At 43.3% G+C, this 14751-nt stretch overlaps 1 protein-coding gene across 1 annotated transcript; it reads right to left on the bottom strand.

Moving 5' to 3' along the window:
- Window positions 1–4283: 4283 nt before the first annotated feature.
- Window positions 4284–14491, bottom strand: LOC132571167 (zinc finger protein ZFP2-like). The gene is made up of 5 exons (XM_060237851.1): window positions 14383–14491; window positions 12067–12196; window positions 11185–11375; window positions 10686–10815; window positions 4284–6130 (listed from the first exon to the last, which is right to left on the bottom strand). Exons 1-5 carry the CDS (start codon window positions 14461–14463, stop codon window positions 4494–4496), a joined length of 2169 nt encoding a protein of 722 aa, XP_060093834.1. The 5' UTR covers window positions 14464–14491; the 3' UTR covers window positions 4284–4493.
- Between the last annotated feature and the right edge of the window lie 260 nt (window positions 14492–14751).

Genomic DNA, 14751 nt, shown 5'->3' with positions numbered 1-14751 from the left:
CTACGATTGGCTACTTCAAATAAAGATGCAAGGAGAGACAGTGAAGGAATGTTGGATTCGTTGGTTAAAAGATTTTGGATTTAATATATACTTGATCGAGTGGGAAAAATTATGGAAACAGAACTTGAAACTAATAAAACCTGCAGACCTCAAAGAAAATCTCTACAAAATGGTGTACAGGTGGTATCTCACCCCAGACAGATTGGCCAGAATATACCCCAAATATTCGAATAAATGCTGGAAGTGTCGAGAAACAAAGGGATCCCTTATCCATATATGGTGGCAGTGTGAACGTGCCAAAAAGTTCTGGGCCCAAGTTAATACGTGGTCACAAAAAATCTTGAAAATTAAAATCAGTCACACACCTGAGTTATACCTCCTCAACATATGCCGACAAAACATTCCCAAAATAAAGCTGAAACTATTGTTGTATATAGTTACCGTAGCTAGAGTATTATATGTGAAATATTGGAAGTCTGATAAGATACCCAATAGAGAGGAATTTGTTACTAAATTGTTGGAAGCTGCCGAATCAGATTTATTGTCCACAAGATTGAAAGATGGTAATGTAGAAAAATGTCAGGAGGAATGGGACCCTATTTATAGTTGGGTTAAAAGTAAAGGTTTCGATGTGGAGTAATAGTAACTTACCTGATCCTCTCCACTCCTTGGGTGCATGGGTATTTGTTGATGTATTTTTGTGTTGTTTTTGTAATTTTTGTGTCGGACTTATTTGTTTGTATGCTTGAACTTATCTGTGATGTTTATTTTCTTATGTATATTCTTATGTTGAATAAAAGCAAAATCTCCCATTTTAAAAAAAGATTGGACTACTGTAATGCCCTCTACTTGGGGCTACCTCTGTGCCGGACCCGGAAGCTGCAGCTGGTGTAGAACGCGTCGGCCAGGCTACTATTGGGGCTCTCGAAATGGGAGCACATACGGCCGGGGCTGCGCGGACTGCACTGGCTGCCAATTACCTACTGAGTCCAGTACAAAGTGTTGGTCATTACCTTTAAAGCCCTATATGGCCGAGGACCAGCCTACCTAAGGGACCGTCTCTCCCCATATGAACCCCAGAGGGCAAATGGGAAAAAATAAAATGACCATCCCCGGGCCGAGAGAGGTCAAGCTCCAAAACACCAGAGCACGGGCCTTTTCAGTTGCGGCTCCTGCACTGTGGAACCAGCTTCCGGAGGAAGTGCGGGCCCTGCGGAACCTTGACCAGTTCCGCAGGGCCTGCAAGACCGTCCTTTTCAGACAAGCTTACATTGATATCGACTGCTGAGTTGCTAGGAATAAAGGAACCACCATCTATAATATTATTATGGACTATTTAAACTGGCAGAACCAGCGCCAGAATATTTTATTTTATTGCTGCCAGATACATTTAACTTAACTTAAATTATGTATTTTAATCTTATTAACTGGTTTTTATATGTCTAATTTTTAAGTGTTAAATTTAAAGTTTTATCTATCTATGTAAATGTATGAAATGTTGTTAGCCGCCCTGAGCCGCCTAGGCGGGGAGGGCGGGATACAAATAAAATCTATTATTATTATATTATATTATTATAAGACATGTTCATATGCCCTTACTAGGCTTGCCAATCCCCAGGTCCCAGCGGGGGTTCTTCTGCTTTCCCAGGCTCCTTCCCACCCCCAGTCAGCTGGCTTGCAGGGGGGGAAGCCCCGCCCCCAGAGGACCATGTGCCTTTCCACCTCCGGAGGCTTCAGTCTCCAATTGAAAGGCTTCCTCATGGGGTGGTGTGTCTGTGTTACTTCAAAGAAGTTGGCAGCAACTCGTGAGTAGAGAGGCCAATCCCTTGCTTCAGTCACCAGAAACGGGGGCGAGGGGAGGGAAACGTCTGCTGAGCACTTCATTATTCCCTATGTGGAGATCGATTCTCATACGGTATAATAGGGAATTGATTCGGAGGTTTCGAGGGCTCTGGGGGAGCTGTTTTTTGAGGTAGAGGCACCAAATTTTCAGTATAGTATCTAGTGCCTCTCCCCAAAGTACCCCCCAAGTTTCAAAACGATTGGACCAGGGGGTCCAATTCTATGAGCCCCAAAAGAAGGTGCCCCTATCCTTCATTATTTCCTATGGAAGGAAGACATTTTAAAAAGGTGTGCTGTCCCTTTAAATGTGATGGCCAGAACTCCCTTGGAGTTCAATTATGCCTGTCACATCCTTGTTCCTGGATCCACCCACAATGTCTCCTGGCTCAACCCCCAAAGTCTCCTGGCTCCACCCCCAAAGTCCCCAGATATTTCTTGAATTAGACTTGGCAACCCTAGTCCTTACTCAGTGAGATAGAACAGCTAGTCTCCAGTAGGCTTGTGAGTTCGGGTGGGGGAAGATGACCTGCACTTTCATTGATTACTGTATTTAAATCATCTTTATTTAAATCATCTTTATAATGCCATTCCACATGATCAGGTTCCCCAAGGCAAAAAATATGAAAAGATTAAGACATCTTGAGTGAGCTTTGTCAAAGAAAGGACAGTAATGTCTAATTCTGACTCACCACAATGGTAATTGTCTATCTTTCCACATGGCCACCATCACCTCTGACATGGGATTTTATTTATCGCATGTGGGACGTGTCCCCTTTAAAACAGACATATTTGAAACTCCGAGTATCTTAGAGTGCCATAGTCAGAAGCACAGTCGAAACAGGCTGGCAAGGAGCAGGCTGGCTTTACTCTTCAGAGCATGCCCTTGGCTGTGGCAGGGGGTGGGTGGGGGTGCAGAAGATGGCCTGCTGGCAGGTGGGTAACCAAACGGCATCGGGGGAGGGAATTAGACATTTGTCTAGGGCACTGGGAAGGGGGGGGGAGCCCAATTCACACTCCACTCCTAGTGCCCTAGGCAAATGCCTAATTTGCGTAATGGGTGGGCCAGCCCTGAAATGAAGTCACAAGTTGCTGTTGAATTCCATACGCCCCCAAGTTTTCTTTAAGATACCGAAATTTCTTCATTTGAGCAGATCATTTCTTCTGATCTCTTCAAATCATCACTGACTCTTCATTAACTGCTAAAGAGCAAGCCCTGTTCCCTTCGCCTTCTGGCTTGCTGTGTTTGCAGTGTTGTTATGTGCAGTGTTCCCTCTAAGCTAAGTTAGTGTGAACCATCAGGAGGTCCCTCAGTGGGGCCAGGACACTAGAAGCTCTCCCGTTTTGGTCTGAAGCAGCATATCAAGTTTTGAGTCTAGTGGCACCTTTAAGACAAACCAAGTTTTATTCATGTTCAATGTTTCCTCTAAGCTCCACAGTGTCGCGAGCAGGAATTCTACCCCATGAGCAGAAAAAGCTAGTAACATTAAAATTGTGAGCGGGTCTGCATTTGACTATCACATAAATTACCTTTTTAGAAGATTACTTCCATAACCTTGTAAAAATCTCAGACTAGATTATTTTAAACCATATCTAAACTATATTTTAAGAATAATTTAAGCATTATAAGAGACAACAGAATCATGTCAAATTTCACCCACCCCTTTCCACTATATTCGTAGACCTGGCCTCTGGAAAACAGGCTTACTCTCCCTTTTTCACTATATTGGGAGACCAGGCCTCTGGAGAACAGATCTACCCACCCTATTCCGCTATATTGGTAGATCTGCCCTGTGTTGAGCCTTAGAGAACATACCAGCACTTGGCGGGGGGGGGGGGGGAGGAGGAATTCTTGCAGTCTACTTTGTTGGGGGGTTTTAAGTGAAATATTACAACCAGCATTAGAGGTCAAGTATAACAGAGGAACAGTCGCTGTCAGAAGCCTGTCTAACTGAACGAAGTTCGGTTGCTTAAGTGTTGCCAAGCTAACCAAACTACTTATTTATTCAAATATTTATATCTCACTTTTCCTTTCAAGGCAGTTTACAAATCATACTGAAAAGCATAATAGAGGTGCGCAAAAATTGTTTCCCCCCCCTCCAAACTCCATTGTAGCCTATGGGGACCATTATAGCCAATGGTCTCATAGACTATAATGGAGAATCAATCTGGAAGTTTCTGGGAGGCTGTTTTTTGAGGCAGAGGCACCAAATTTGCAGCATAGCTGTTGGTGCCTATCCTCAAAAACCTTCCCAAGTTTCAAAAAGATTGAACCAGGGGGTTAAATTCTATGGGCCTCAAAAGGAGATGCCCCCATCCATTGTTTCCAATGGAGACTGTGAGCATAGGTCTGAAATTTCTGTTGAAAATATGTGCAACAGCACCCCCTAGTGCAGTTTAGAGGAAATTATGTTAATGGAATAAGCTTTCATGTGCAAGCATACTTCATCAGATATATATCTTTATTTTGTAAGACATTAATCATTGTCACTGCTGTTATAAATTATCTATCCACGAGAGGCTTGTACAGAGTACAGAGAAAAAGATGTATTTTAGGTTACCAAATGGTGCTACATGCATTCGTTTGACATTGAGAAAAGGGAATGAGGATGGAAGGACAGAGAGGAGGGGAATGGGCACAGAGATTATTTTCATCAATGCCAGGTACTATAAAACATATCATGACCACAATCTGAAAAGTTCAGCCACTTTAACTGTTTTTCTGCATCCTGAGCTTCAATGGGTACTCCCTTGTGTGACTCTTGTGGTATAAGGTAAGACTTCCGCCCACAGTCCAGCCATGTATACGGCCTCTCCCGTGTGTGAACCTTCTGATGTGAAGTTAGGTGGCCATTCTGCGAGAAGCCCTTTCCACACTCCAAGCATTTAAATGGCTTCTCACCAGTGTGAACCTTTTGATGTGCAGTTAGGTGGCCATTCTGAGAGAAGCTCTTTCCACACTCCAAGCATTTATATGGTTTCTCCCCTGTGTGAACTCTTTGATGTGCAGTTAGGTGACTATTTTGATAGAAGCTCTTACCACATTCCAGGCATTTATATGGTTTCTTCCCTGTGTCTGTCTGATGTGCAGTTATTTGGCTCTGATCAGAGAAGCTCTTTCCACCCTCCAAGCATGTATAAGGCTTCTCTATGTGAACCTTTTGATGTCTTCTCAGGGTGCCATTTCGAGAGAAGCTCCTCCCACATTCCAAGCATTTATATGGCTTCTCCCCTGTGTGAACTTTTTGATGTGCAGCTAAGTGACTCCTCTGAGAGAAACTCTTTCCACACTCCAAGCATTTATATACTTTCTCCCCAATGTGAACTTTTAGATGCCTACTTAGAGTGCCATTCCGTGAGAAGCTCTTCCCACATTCTAAGCATTTATATGGCTTCTCCCCGGTGTGAACCTTTTGATGTTTAGTTAGGTTGCTATTCTGTGAGAAGCTCTTTCCACACTCCAAGCATTTATAAGGCTTCTCGCCTGTGTGAATCTTTTGATGTTCAATTAGGTGGCCATTCTGAGAAAAGCTCTTTCCACACTCTAAACATTTATATGGCTTCTCCCCTGTGTGAACCCTCTGATGTACAGTTAACTGGCTATTCCGATAGAAGCACTTCCCGCACTCCAGACATTTAAATGGTTTCTCCCCTGCATGAACCTTTTGATGTGCAGTTAGGTAGGTGTTCCGAGAAAAGCTCTTCCCACACTCCAAACATTTATGCAATTTCTGTGCCATGTGAACCTTTTGATGTGCAGTTAGGGTGCCATTCTGAGAAAAGCTCTTTCTACACACCAAGCATTTATATGGCTTTTCACCTGTATGAACTCTTTGATGTACAATTAGCTCACTATTCCAACAGAACCTCTTCCCACAATCCAGACATTTATATGGCTTTTCCCTTGCATGCATCCTTTGATGTTTAATTAGTGAACCATTCCAATGGAAGGTCTTTCCACACTCCAAGTATTTATATGTTTTCCAGTATGTTTTAATATTCTGGTATTTTTTACCACTGGATTTGCAGCTGAATAATTTTGTATTGACTGGGTGATTATGTCTTCTCTTTCCCATCTGTATTTTATCTTGGAGTGGGATCTCCGGCATCTTCCTGCTCTGATGGGCACTCAATTCCTTCCTCCGTTTGTGTTTTGCTTCCCTCTTCATTCCCTGCTGCCTCTTTGGTACCACTTGATCCCCAGATTTTGCTTCCACATAGAGATTGTCATCTTTTCCCATAATCACTCTTCTTGGTTCCTTCTCACTCACCATTTCCCTCAAATCTGCCCCTGGAGAACAAAGACAGATATCAAATAAGAGCAAAAAGGAACAAATACCATTTAGCAGGCACTGTTGTTATGGAATGATATTTCTGGAATGAGAGCTGTGAGAATGGAAAAAGATCTCAGCAATATATAGCCCCAAGCTAGGAAGTGTTGGAAAAGGAGAAAGTGGTAACTAGAGCGGGAGGGAGGGAATTCCTGGTCTCCGTTGCCCAAAGTTGCTTGCTTCTGTTGGAGAGGAAGAACAGACACTAAATATTGAGGTTATACTTCTCATGTTACAGTGCTAGGCTGAACATTAAGATTAGTGTTTTCTGGTGTTAATTTAGAAAGCACAAGGAGAGATAATGGGGAAAGTATTTTTTAAAACAACTGAATTTTATTGACTAGTTTTGGTTTACAAAAAAGAAAAAAAATTGAAATACTTAACTCTGGTGATCGGAGCCAAGGAGAGACAAGGGAGATCTTTCTACAGATCCAAAAAATGCCCAAGGTTTGAAACAAACAAACAAACTCTCTCTCACACACTAACCTTTGGGGGATTAAACACCCCAAATTATAGAAGCAGGGCCTGTAGCTTTAAGAAAAAAATGCCTTCAGTGGCTGTTGCTAGGCAGCCACGGTGTTGACAGTTTAAACTTTGCTTAAATAAAAGGCAGAGAGAGGTGAGTTCTTTCAGTACTCTTGGAGTCAGTTCATCTGGCCCCAAGAACTTCATTTCATTTAAAGAAACTAGGTGTTTATATTCGGTACTACCCCTATGCCAGTCCTAGGCTGCAACTCCCTTCCCTCATCACGTGTTCTGTTTTTGACACGTTGAGCACCTTTTCCATTCCAAGAGAAGACTAAGGGAAAGTAGGAACTGAACAGTTCTGCCCTCTCTTTATCATCTGCTACAATTTCACTTTCCCATCCCTGCGAGGGGCCTACCATGTCCTTGCTTTTTCCCCTTACTTTGTATCTAAGAACCCTTTGTTGTTGTTATTTTTAGCATCTCTCGCTAGCCTAAGCTCATACTGAGCTTTAGCTTTCCTAATGCTCTCTTGACAAGCACTGGTTATTTGTTTATATTCATCCTTGGTTATAAGGCCCTCCTTCCATTTCATAAATGAGTCTTTTTTTATGTCTCAAAATTCTCAAGACAAATCAGAAATTTGTTTGACCTTTCATTTTCAGCAGAGTTGGATTTCCAACAGACATCAAGGTAATTGACATATCCCATGACCACCATGTTCCATCACTTTGAGAACTCTGTGACCTGTTCTAGGAGTGACTACATGAACCTCAACGAACCTCTATCCACACCTCCACAGGAGCACACTTAGTAAATCATTTCTGTAAATAAAATTCTCCATTCATCCTTGTGTGGCAGGCATGATTCCTCAGAAAATAAAGCTAGGTTCTTCAAAACTGGCCTCTAACATCAGGAAGATTTGGTTTTATACTCTGCTCTTCACTACCCAAAGGAGTACATAATCACCTTCCCTTCCTCTTCCCACAACAAGTAGATGAGAGAGCTCTGAGAGAACAGCTCTGAGAGAACAGCCTCTTCAGAGAACAGCTCTGTGACTGATGCAAGGTCACCCAGCTGGCTTTATGCAGAGGAGTGGTAATTCCAATCCAGTTCTCCAGATAAGAGTCTGTCGCTCTAAAACACTACACCAAACTGGCTCACCAAACTGCAAACAATCAAAGAATCATTATTAGATCACCAACTATTAGATCACGAATTGCACCATCCAGCAAACTGGATGAAAACCTGAGGAGTCCTCACTGTGCTACATATGAGCATAAGAGGGCCACCCAGTTCAGTGATGCAAACAATGGACATTATGAGATCATCCACTGCAACATCCAGCAAACTGGATGTCAAGCTAAGCGGTCCTCACACTGCTAAAAACCAGCATTGTCAGGTTAAACAGTTCAGTGATGATGATGGTGATGATACTGGATTTATATCCCACCCTCCACTCTGAATCTCAGAGCAGCTCACAATCTCCTTTACCTTCCTCCCCCACAACAGACACCCTGTGAGGTGGGTGGGGCTAAGAGGACTCTCCCAGAAGCTGCCCTTTCAAGGACAACCTCTGTGAGAGCTATGGCTAACCCAAAGCCATTCCAGCAGCTGCAAGTGGAGGAGTGGGGAATCAAACTCGGTTCTTCCAGATAAGAGCCCGTGCACTTAACCACTACACCAAACTGGCTCTCTAATCAGAAGCAGCAGTCTTTTGATCAGAATCCCATATTAGCGCTATGAAAAGTATCAAGATTCTAAAAGAAAAAGAGAATACTTTAGAGGACATATTAGTGACCAAAGAGGGTAAAAATCTGCTTCCGGGGAGGCCAGGATATAAACCAAAAATAATAATCAATATTGTCAAAGGATTATAAGAGTTTGGGAAACAGAAGCTGACAGAATCCTGAGTTAAGAGGAAGGTTAAACTGAGCTAAACAATAAAGACTGGACAAAGAGAAAGGAGGATTCAAAAGTGAGGAGTGTGCGTGTGAATTGAAAGAAATTATTAATATACACTGTTTTATTCACTAAAGAGATAAGCTACAAAGCATCCTGAAACCAATATGCTTCTTGTGTAAATAAAGTTTTATTTTGCTTTATTGTTAACTTGGAGCCCTATGTTATTAAAACAGAATCTCATCCTCAGGACCACACAGTCCAACAAAAGAGGCTTAGAGCTTGGGGACAATACTGTGGGAAAGGGAAAACCCTTTTCAATTGCTATGGATTTACCATGGAATTTCGATAAGCAAAAAGGAGCTCTACCACTGAGTAAATGTCTCCCCTCTGCTCTTGTCTAATCGCCCAGATAATTTATCCTCTACTCTCCTCAGCCTTTCAAGCAAGGGACCAGGCCTAATTTTGGGCTGGAGCTCACAGGAACAGAGCTCTGGAACTTCTAATTTATTGTACTCTTTTTTTTTCTTACCCTCCCTACTTGCTTCTGGGCTCTATTGTTCAAACCTGCTGTGAGAATTTTGCTGAACTCTAACATTTGACAAACTTTCTAATATTTCCCCCCCGGACACACCCACACAAAATGGGAAAATAACCAAAACATATAAAGACAGATGGAAATCCTCCTCATGCCACTGTGGCCACACAGGAGAAGGTAATTTTAAAAGTATGATGGGAGTAAGGTTTTATTATGGCAACTATAATTCAAGAAGCATTTCAAGCTTGATGCTGAGCTGATATAATTTCGTACACCTGGTGATGTCAGGGGTGCGTGGCATATGGAAATGCCTTGTGCTAATGAGCTCTGGCACCTTTTTTTCCATGAAACGACCCCTGCAAAGGACCATGGGAGACCCACTCCCTGTCAACACAGAAAGGGCGAAGAAGAAAACAGGGGCTGCAGGGAGTTCGCTTATAGGAACGTAAGTGGACATTGCCCATATATCTCAATCAGAGCCCTCCACATAAACATTTAATATCTAGCACTTTCTTTCTTAGGCACTGTAAGATCCTCTGGTGTGCGAGCTCCATTCTTTCCTCTTTGGCAAATAGAAGTGTGTCCTGAAATTCAAGGTCAAAATAAGGACACCCCCCCCCCGAAAGACATGCCAGCCTCCAGGTGGGACCTGGGGATCCTCTGGAATTACAGCTCATCTCCGGACTATAGAGATCAGTTCCAGTGGAGAAAATGGGTACTTTGGTGGGTGGACTCTCTGGCATTGTACCCCACTGGGTCTAGGCTTGCCAATCCCAGGTCCCAGCGGGGGTTCTTCTGCTTTCCCAGGCTCCTTCCCACCCCCAGTCAGCTGGCCGTTGGGGGAAGCCCCGCCCCCAAAGCCACCATGTGACTTTCTCCCTCCGGAGGCTCCAGTCTCCGATTGAAAGGCTTCCTCTTGGGATGGTGTGCCTGTGCTACTTTGAAGAAGTTGGCAGCAACTCGTGAGTAAAGAAGCCAATCCTTCGCTTCAAAATCGCCAGAAAAGGGGCGGGGGGAGAATGTCTGCTGAGCACTTCATTATTCCCTATGTGAAGATCGATTCTCATAGGGTATAATAGGAAATTGATCTGGAGGTTTCGGGGGCTCTGGGAGAGCTGTTTTTTGAGGTAGAGGCACCAAATTTTCAGTATAGTATCTAGTGCCTCTCCCCAAAGTACCCCCCAAGTTTCAAAACGATTGGACCAGGGGTCCAATTCTATGAGCCCCAAAAGAAGTGCCCCTATCCTTCATTATTTCCTATGGAAGGAAGACATTTTAAAAAGGTGTGCTGTCCCTTTAAATGTGATGGCCAGAAGTCCCTTGGAGTTCAATTATGCTTGTCACAGCCTTGATCTTGGCTCCGCCCCCAATGTCTTCTGGCTCCACCCCCACAGTCCCCAGATATTTCTTGAATTGGACTTGGCAACCCTAACTGGGTCCCTGTCCTCCCCTGGCTCCATCCTCAAATCTCCAGGAACTTCCCAACAGGGGCCTGGCAAAAAAAGCCAGAACAAAACCAAACCATCCCCTGCTGGCGGCCAGAGGGAACCTGGCAACTCCAAGGCCCTCCATTCTCTTCCATATTAATGATAAAAGGGAAATATTTTTACCCAGAGAAGTCATGGTCTCATAATTTTCCTCCATCACTTCCCAGAAAAGTTTTCTTTGGCCTGGATCCAGCAGAGCCCATTCCTCCTCTGTGAAGCACACAGCCACCTCGTCAAAGGACATTAAGGATTGCTGAAAGAAGAAAATATTGCCCAGTTGATCATCTATTCCTGTCCCTGAGTATTCAAGAAAGAAAAGAATCCCATCAACCAACCATTCGACTTAACTGAATACATCAAGCCGACGACAAGAAAAATTACATTACTAGTTTCTGACAGATATAATATACTGAAAGTCTCCTCTAAATACAAACTCAGAAAACTCAGAATATAAATTTAATAAATAAATAAAATAAAATTTAATAAATAAAACAGCAAAGAATTGCGCTTCTTTTGGTAAAATTCCCTTATGACAAGTACTATTTCGTTCCATTCACACGTCTTTTCTCTCTCCTTCCCTCTTCTTGCCCAAGGTCTGCTTATGAAATTAAAAAAACCTCACCTTTCTTGCAGACAAGCGAAAGCTAAATTCTCCCTCCAGCTGAGCAAAATGAGGAAGTAGAGAGTCCCTGCTGAATTCCGAGTTCCCAAAATTTTCTTCTCTCTCTAGAGAAAAAACCACTCTGTCGTCACCTAGAAAAGACACAGTGGACCACTCTGGTGCTCCCAAGTCCTTCTGGGAATTGTAGTTCCCTGCAATAATGAGAACCAAATGGAATAACAAAGCTGAAATATTTGAGAAAGTTTCTTCTCTCATCTGTCGCTGTGTAGGGCAGCTCCATATGATGGGACCAGCTGACAGATCCTGGGCTTTCTTCACCTCTTGAATAAAGCAGGAGTCAAGTGCACCTTTAAGACCAACCAAGTTTTATTGAGAACGTAAGCTTTCATGTGCTCTCTAAGCACACTTCATCAGATGAGGGGATCAGGTATAGTGGGCTGAAATACATGCAGTTTGTTGTTTAAAAGTGCAAACTGGCTGTGGTCACATGATAAAACTGTGGCCTGGCCTTTTGGTCTGGATAGCCACAAAAAGTAATAAAGTTCCCCGCCAATTGGCGTTTTGCAAATCACAGAAGGACATGTATTCCTAGTTGTAGGCTACCTAATTTACTTATCAGCATCAATCTATACATTATAAAAATCATTCTAGTCTGCTTACGTTCTTAATAAAACTTGGTTGGTCTTAAAGGTGCCACTCGACTCCTGGTTTATTCAACTGCTTCAGACCAACATGGCTGCCCTCTTGGATCTTTCTTCACCTCTGTTTTCTCACTTGAAAAGGGGAACCAAAAGGCAACTTCTGAAATCAAAGAAGATCAAAGGAAAGTGTCACCCCCTCCCTTCTGTCTCCTGTTCATGATAAAAGGGAAAAGATCCTTACCAAGTGAGGTCACAGTCTCATAGTTCTCCTGTACAACTTCCCAGAAGAGTTTCCTTTGGCCTGGATCCAGTAGAGCCCATTCCTCCTGCGTAAAGGACACGGCTGCCTCCTCAAAGGAGACTGTGGACCTCTGAAAGAGGAAAAGATGGCCCAGTTGATTACATAGTTCTGCCCTGTGCGTTCAAGAAAGTGGAAAAAAGTTATGTAGGCCATCCACTTCATTAAAAATACAGTACATCATACCAGTAGGAAGAAAAACTATATTAGTTTTCTACCAATTGTACTAACAGAGCATATTGCAAGTCACCAAGAAACACAGACTCTGATAATTGCACAGAGCTGGGCTTCTGTTGGTCGAGCTCACTTAAAACTTGAGTCCAATGAAATATAAAAAAAGAAACGATTGACTGTACAGTATCTATTATACCCTATTGCACATTTCACCCCAGAAATAAATGGAAATCGTATCAGCGCAGGTTTCTGCTTTAGACATTTTTTGTCTGCAGAAGTGCTCTGTGCTACTCTAAAGCTGGCCTAGTTAAGATCACTCCGTCTTTTGTTCTGACAAACCTAAAGTCCCTTCTGGTGGGTCTCCTGATGGCTCCTGGGTTTTGGCCACTGTGTGACACAGAGTGTTGGACTGGATGGGCCACTGGCCTGATTCAACATGGCTTCTCTTATGTTCTTATGTACTCACCCAGGCATGTAATATCCAGTAGAAACTACTGCCTCATGGACCCTACCATGAGGGACTGCAGTTTGTAGTTTCTTGAACTACTGGTCAGCTGCTGCATTATCTCTGTAGATTCAGGATTTGAAAGAAAAGAAATGGTGAAAGGGAAAGGCAACCACAAATCTGTTGCATAAGAATTTCTCACTTCAGATGACTGATTGGATGTCACGTTGAAAGAAATAAAGGACTTAGAAAAAAAATAAACTCAGGCTGGTTGTACAAAACACGCTCAAGCATGTGGAAACGGATGTCATCTGTGTGCACAGATCTTGTCTGGAAAACAGCTCTCTCTTCGTGTCCCAACATAAGAACATGAAAGAAGCCCTTGTTAGATCAGGCCAATGGCCCATTCAGTCCAACACCCTGTGTCACACCATGGCAAAAAAACCCCAGGTGCCTTCAGGAGGTCCACCAATGGGGCCAGAACACCAGAAGTCCTCCCACTGTACCCCCACCCCCCAAGCACCAAGAACACAGAGCATCACTTGCCCCAGACAGAGCATTCCAACAATACATTGTGGCTAACAGCCACTGATGGACCTCTGCTCCGGATGTTTATCCAAGTTTCTTCTAGAGTCTGTATCTTTGTCTGTATCAATAATTTTTCTGAGTAGCACCAACTATGTAGTTTTTAATTGTTTACGTTTTATCATTTTAAACTTGTAATCTGAAATTGTTGTTTTAAAAGGATTGTTAGCCACTTGTGGAGAGGGTAGGATAAAAGTCTAAAGTAAATAAATGAATAAGAAAGCATCAGTCAAGAGGTGTTGTGAAAGACCTCCATCCGAGACCCTGGAGAGCTGCAACCAGTCTGAGTAGAAAATACTGACCTAGATGGACCAAAGATCTGAATCAAAATATAATGCAATTTTAGGGTTGCCAATCCCCAGGTGGGAGCAGGGGCTCCCCTGCTTTGGAGGCCCTCCCTCTGCTTCAGGGTCATCAGAGAGCAGGAAGGGGTGAGGGAAATGTCTGCTGGGCACTCCATTATTCCCTGTGGAGACCGATTCCCATAAGGTATGATGGAGAATTGATCTGTAGGTATCTGGGGCTCTGAGGGGGCTGTTTTTTGAGGTAGAGGCACCAAATTTTTAGCATAGCATCCAGTGCTTCTCCCAGAATACCCTCCAAGTCCGATTCTATGAACCCCCAAAGAAGGTGCCCCTATCCTTCATTATTTCCAATGGAGGGAAGGCATTTAAAAGTTGTGCAGTCCCTTTAAATGTAATGGCCAGAATTCCCTTTGGAGTTCAATTATGCTTGTCACAGCTTTGCTTATGGCTCCACCCCTAAAGCCTCCTGGCTCCACCCCCAAAGTCCCCAGATATTTCTTGAATTGGATTTGGCAACCTTACACAATTTCATGTGCTCATTGCAAAGGAGCTGATACAAATCCATTGGCATTTCCGGCTCCCATTATCTCCAATGAGCTTCAAGCATCACCCATTGTTTGCAATGGGAAATCCTGTCATTCCTTTTACTACATCCCATTTATCTCTCTTTCTCCCATGCCGTTAGTATATATTTTCTCTGCCCCCTCCCCTCCACCCACCCAAGATCTCTTTTGGAAATCATACACGCACCTTTCCAGCAGCTATGCAAAAGCCAAATCCTCCCTCCACCCAAGGAAAACCAGGGTGAGGAGAATCCCTGTGAAATTCCATGTTTCAAAAATAAAAATAAAACCCGCTCTCTAGGAAAAGCAGTCCTGCTAATTTGTAGATGACAAGAACGGGACGGGTTGACCCTTCTGATGCTGGCACGTTCTTCTGGGAATTGTAGTTCCCTTGCAACTATCAGGACGGCGCAGAATAACACAATACCCAAGTATTTGGGCGGAGAACAATTCTTCCGTGTTCTGTCGATGCATGGGGCAACTTTCTCCCGCATGAGAGACTAGCTGAAGAGACACAGAAAGCGAGGGGGAAGAAACTCCTTTTGGCCAAAATTTT

The sequence above is a fragment of the Heteronotia binoei genome, chromosome 5, assembly GCF_032191835.1.
Source record: "Heteronotia binoei isolate CCM8104 ecotype False Entrance Well chromosome 5, APGP_CSIRO_Hbin_v1, whole genome shotgun sequence".
Classification (NCBI taxonomy): Eukaryota; Metazoa; Chordata; class Lepidosauria; order Squamata; family Gekkonidae; genus Heteronotia; species Heteronotia binoei.
The sequence above is the reverse complement of the archived record's forward strand: the minus strand, read 5'-3'. Positions and strand labels throughout refer to the sequence as shown.

Excerpts from the sequence above, each read along its gene's own strand:
- LOC132571167 (XM_060237851.1), bottom strand. The coding sequence starts at position 14,463 with ATGGAATTTCACAGGGATTCTCCTCACCCTGGTTTTCCTTGGGTGGAG. Across the intron at positions 11,376-12,066 it reads TGAGACTGTGACCTCACTTG|GGAACTACAATTCCCAGAAG; the intron begins GTAAGGATCTTT and ends TCATTATTGCAG. Across the intron at positions 6,131-10,685 it reads TGAGACCATGACTTCTCTGG|GGGCAGATTTGAGGGAAATG; the intron begins GTAAAAATATTT and ends TTTGTTCTCCAG.